This window comes from Alligator sinensis, unplaced genomic scaffold, assembly GCF_000455745.1.
Source record: "Alligator sinensis unplaced genomic scaffold, ASM45574v1 scaffold321_1, whole genome shotgun sequence".
In the NCBI taxonomy this organism is placed as follows: domain Eukaryota; kingdom Metazoa; phylum Chordata; order Crocodylia; family Alligatoridae; genus Alligator; species Alligator sinensis.
The window spans coordinates 322,912-327,579 of record NW_005841969.1 but is presented as its reverse complement, the minus strand read 5'-3'; the positions used below and the strand labels follow the sequence as shown (position 1 = coordinate 327,579).

Below are 4,668 nucleotides of genomic sequence, written 5' to 3'. Positions count from 1 at the left end.
ATCCACTTTTGGACCGTGGCGTCTTGGGCTCTCCCCCCAGGTGGTAGCTGGCGATCTGACAGAGCCATTCCGAGGGTAGGTATCGGAGTAGTGATAACTGTGGGTAACTCTCCTCTCAGTGCTTCTGTGGCTTCCAGGGCTGCTGTTGCTGCATACAACATCTGTTCTAAGAGAGTATACCTTGCTTCTGCCCCTCTCCAGCCTCGGCTCCAGAATCCAAGGGGTTTTCTTTTTCTGCTCCCGAGGCCCCCTGCCACAGGCTCCAGTGTGGTCCTCCTTCCGAGACACCTATATGGAGCCAAAGCTCTCCTTCGGGACGTCGTGCTGCTAGAGAGGCATGAACACTTACTGCTTCTTTAAGGGCTTGTAAGGCATATTTATGCTCAGGACCCCATTCCCATTTAGTTCTCTTTTTACATAGATTATACAAGGGACGAGCCAATATGCTAAACTCAGGAACATGCATACGCCAGAAATGTAGTGCTCCCAATTGGGCTTGCAGCTCTTTCACATTAGTGGGAGTCGGGGTCTCTACTATATTTCGCAGCTCCTCAGCTGGTATTGTGGGCCTCCCATTCTGCCATTCTATTCCTAGAAATTCACACTGGGGCCCGACCTCTTGGATTTTTTGTTCAGACAGTGTGAATCCAAAGGTAAGCACTTTTTCTTTCAATGATTCAAAGGCCTTGATGGCAGCCTCTCTGTCTTGACTGCCTACCATGATGTCATCGATGTACTGCCACATGCGTACATCAGGTTACTTTTCTTGAACTTCATGAACTATTGTAGCTAAAACTCCATGAGCCAGGGTGGGGCTGTGTATTCATCCCTGGGGCAGCATGCTGCCCTATCCACATAAAAGCAAATACTGGCCAGTGGCTCTCCTGGATGGAAATAGCAAAAAACATGTCTTTGATATCAACGGATCCCATCCACACGGGTCCATAACATCGGATGCTTTCTGTCAAGGCTGGTAATGATGGGACAGCAGCTGTTAAGGGGTCATTATTAGCATTCAAAGCTCGAAAGTCAGTAGTCAATTGCCACCCTCCATTTGGCTTGTGCACTGGCCACACTGGATTGTTATACGGAAAGTGGGTTTGGATAATAGTCCCATCTTCTAACTGCTGACTTACGATACACTGGATAGGTTGGGTGGCCTTGGAGGGAGTTCGATACTGGGGTCTGTGTACTCCTTTCATGGGAGGCAGGGTTAGTGGGATCATGCATCATCATGTTACAGCTGTTATAGCCATTTCTTCTGGTTCTCGGTGAGGCACTGCGCACCCAAACTGCTAATTCTTTTGTTTAAGGGCAAACTGCTGTCCTCTTAGTACATTAAGTCTCAGTAAGCTTGGTCCCCCTTTAAGTATTATTGCGGCCGCTGTTACCTTAGAGCCATTAGGTAATACGAAGGTTGCTCGGACTAGATGTCCTGGTCGTCTGGTGCCTCCGACTCTAATTACTTGATAAGGGGTTCCTTTCTCCCCCTTCCAATCTGTGGAATCTGAAATGCAAATCTGGGCACCCGTGTTTAATAGTATATCAATTGACTTTTCACTTTTACTTAATTGAATCTGTACAGGTATCTGAATTAAGGGCCCAATATTAACTTTAGATACAAGTTCTTGGCCTGCTACTACCCCCATTGTGGCTCTTTTCTTTGGGGGTTGGGCTGGCCGGACTCCTTAGGCCATGTGATCAGGCAGGGTAAAGGCTGGCGGCTCTGCATGTGCCTGGGAAAATGTTGACAGTTTTGCCCTCAGGGCACAGAATCTCTCTGGTGACACTATTGGTGGCACAAAAGGCTCTGCTTTTGGTCTTGTCCTTTTGGTACAGTGTTTAGCTCTTAGCCCTTGCAAGGCATTGATGGGCAGTCTATTGATTTGCACTTCATTGTAACAGGCAGCTAACAAGTCTTTCCACATTTTTGCTTGTGGAGTCTTGGGCCGGCCTTTCCCAGCTTTTCTCAACAATTTGGCGGGGGGGTCAGGGGGTTTATCTTTCACCGAGCTCACTGCCATGGCCTTGGCAGTTTTCATCAGCTTGGTAAGCCTTGGCTTCTGCAAAATGGGTAGAAGCTGCACTAATTGCTGGATCGCATCTCTTACTGGGTGATTCACCGCATCTGGCTCCAAGGCCAACAAGGCTGAGGTGCACTTTGTTGGTGGTTGCCAGCAAAACCTCCTCCACAGCAGTGCTGTCACGACTTCTGCATCTGGCATGTGAGTCCAAACCGCTGTACGAATGATTTCAGTTAGTGATAATAGATACAAGTAGTGGAGAGCCTCTTTTAAATTGGCACATGCCCAAGAGGCAGGGTTAAGCTCTTCTTCTATATTACCATAGCTGGCTGCAGTGGCTTGAAGTGCAGCAGAAAACAAAGTAACAAAGTGATTTTCATCACTTCTTGCAAACTGATTTAACTGGAGATCAGGGCACAGAACCATTTGGGCTGCTTTGGCTCTATTTACTGAAATTGCAAATGCCCCTTCACTATACATTTGAAGTAGCCAGTCTATTACTGGTTTTCCTGGCTTGCATTCATGCTCCTTTTGAATATTTTTACTCTTTGCACAGATAAAGGAATGCAGCTCTGTTCGGGGATTCTCTCCTTGCGTCCTTGAATGAGTTATCACCACAGGAAAAACTTGGCTGAGTTTCTCCCTCGGGGCGGGGAAGGCCTGGCTAGGTTCCTCCCTCTGGGCAGGAACATACGGGGGTGTTTCAGCACCAGGCACGTCATAAATCTCCTCCTCTCCATAAATTTCTTCCCTTTGATTTTCCCAGAGCTTAACTTTTGGTTTATCTCTATACAGACACTTGTGGGAGGATCGCTTCATAGCCTGCACTAACTGCACTTTCTTTTGGAGGGGAGCAGCTACGCACAGGACCATAATTTTTCCTTTCTTCTGTTTGAATGTTTCCAAGCAGCTCTGCATAGCTCTCATGACCTGCCACGCTGTTGGAATTTCTCACATCTTTTAACTCCTTACTCAGCCAGATGACCTCCTCCCAGAGCTGGGCATTCTCTTTGGCCCCTAACCGCAGGCATGTTGCCAGCAGCCATGACAGGCACCCCTTCTCGGGCTTACCCCGGGCAGCAGTAGCAAACCTAGCCCAATGATTGGGTACAGTTCCCGGGTCACTCCAGGCAGGTCTCAACCTATCCTTATCCCACCCGGGATTCTCTATCCCCGTCACCTCCTTAAGCAAAGCTACTAACGGGGCCCACACAACTCCCTCCATTCCGACCTTTCTCTCCGGACCAGAGCCTCTCAATCCTGTTCGTATCGTCAATTTATGTCCCAGCTGCCTGCGGAGGGTTTGGGTTTGAGAGTATGGTCGGGGGTAGAAAGGTAAGAAAGATTTATTGACTTAACAAAAACACCACTATGCGTAGTAACAAAACAGACAATGACAGACAAAAGCAATTAGCATCAGCAACTTATCAGCAGTCCCTTCTGATGCCTGATACACAGCAAGCTTCTTTTCCTCAAAATTCAGCGAAGTCAGGCGTCCCCTAACGACACTGTCCAAAGGGGTACCGGAAAGGACCCTGGGATGCAGTTCTTGGGCTCCTCGATGTCCACGGACCCACTGATCCAGGCAACAGCTACTAATCTTTTTTACAGAGCTGTCTCTTCCTTCTGAATGGTTTCCAAATATTTCAACTCATTTATAGCTTCTGAATGATACTGATAATGTACAACCACTCAGATTCCTTTTACTTCAACCGTCCTTAGACTGACCAATTAGCAGTACAAGCCTTGCATTCCTTTGATAAGGTAATTTTAACTACACCACAGGGCCTTACTACTTTAAGGCTTTGCTAAATTTACTAGGCCTTACTTTATACAAGGCCTCACTACATCTTAAACTTAAATTAGGCTTTTAGCAACAACATATAGCTTAATATCTAAACAAATACAGAAGAACACTTGGTCTAATCTTCATAGGGCCTTCAGCAAGCACCTTTATTACACAAAAGTTATTTCAGCTGACACACAAGAGAATGGCCCACAAAGTTTTTTTTTTCCTGGAAGACTGCTAAGACCAAACCACTGCTTATTCCATTGTGAGGCTAACTTACATAGTGGTACAGTAATTCTGACAGTTATCTGTGGCAAACATATACCTGGGAATATTATGCTTTGGTACAAATTTATATCAGTTAATACAGTAATGTTCTGTACATGCTTTGGAAATTTTCTCTCAAAACTAGGTATTTTCAGACCATATAAATTACATATTTCTTTTTTGGATTACATACTGCATGTGCCAAAATTCATGTTTAAGAAACTGTAACTATACAGTTTACTGACTATAAATTTTTCTTAATGCCTAAACATTTTCATATTCTAACATTTAAAGAGCAGTTTAGCAGATTTTTTTCAGTCTTTCCAAAATATATTAATCTTTGGCCATAACCAAGAACTACGAGTTTTGGTTTAGCACATCATATTTTGGAAAGATAAAAACAACAGAAAATATATGGCAAATAAATGCTACCTGAACCATATTCTCCTCTGGTGCACTGGCAGAGCCTACACATCAGGCTCACGGAGCTGGGAGTTTGATGGCAAGAGGGAGCAGTGCAGTAACATAAGTAGGGGTGGGAAGCAGGTTACTAGCAGTGACAGAGGGAGGCCCTCACCTGCCACCCTA

The 4,668-nt window shown here is 45.6% G+C and overlaps 1 protein-coding gene across 4 annotated transcripts; it reads right to left on the bottom strand.

Moving 5' to 3' along the window:
• Positions 1-267: 267 nt before the first annotated feature.
• On the bottom strand, positions 268-3,376 carry LOC112549808. 4 transcript variants are annotated; one of them, XM_025200542.1, is made up of 3 exons: positions 2,112-3,376; positions 1,392-1,520; positions 268-991 (listed from the first exon to the last, which is right to left on the bottom strand). In XM_025200542.1, the coding sequence occupies exons 1-3, from the start codon at positions 2,949-2,951 to the stop codon at positions 965-967; spliced, it is 996 nt and encodes a 331-aa protein (XP_025056327.1). In that variant the 5' UTR covers positions 2,952-3,376; the 3' UTR covers positions 268-964. The 4 variants fall into 4 exon arrangements, 2 of the variants coding, with proteins under 2 accessions (XP_025056327.1, XP_025056326.1); XM_025200541.1 differs by having other exon boundaries at positions 268-884; XR_003093337.1 differs by having other exon boundaries at positions 1,392-3,376.
• Positions 3,377-4,668: the final 1,292 nt, after the last annotated feature.

What these genes read in the sequence shown, in the direction of transcription:
- LOC112549808 (XM_025200541.1), bottom strand. Translation starts at nt 2,951, where the DNA reads ATGAGAGCTATGCAGAGCTGCTTGGAAACATTCAAACAGAAGAAAGGA. An exon ending in CAGATGCGGTGAATCACCCA is followed by an intron (nt 1,521 to 2,111) that starts GTAAGAGATGCG and finishes ACGGGTGCCCAG; the next exon opens with ATTTGCATTTCAGATTCCAC. An exon ending in TATTACCTAATGGCTCTAAG is followed by an intron (nt 885 to 1,391) that starts GTAACAGCGGCC and finishes ATTTCCATCCAG; the next exon opens with GAGAGCCACTGGCCAGTATT.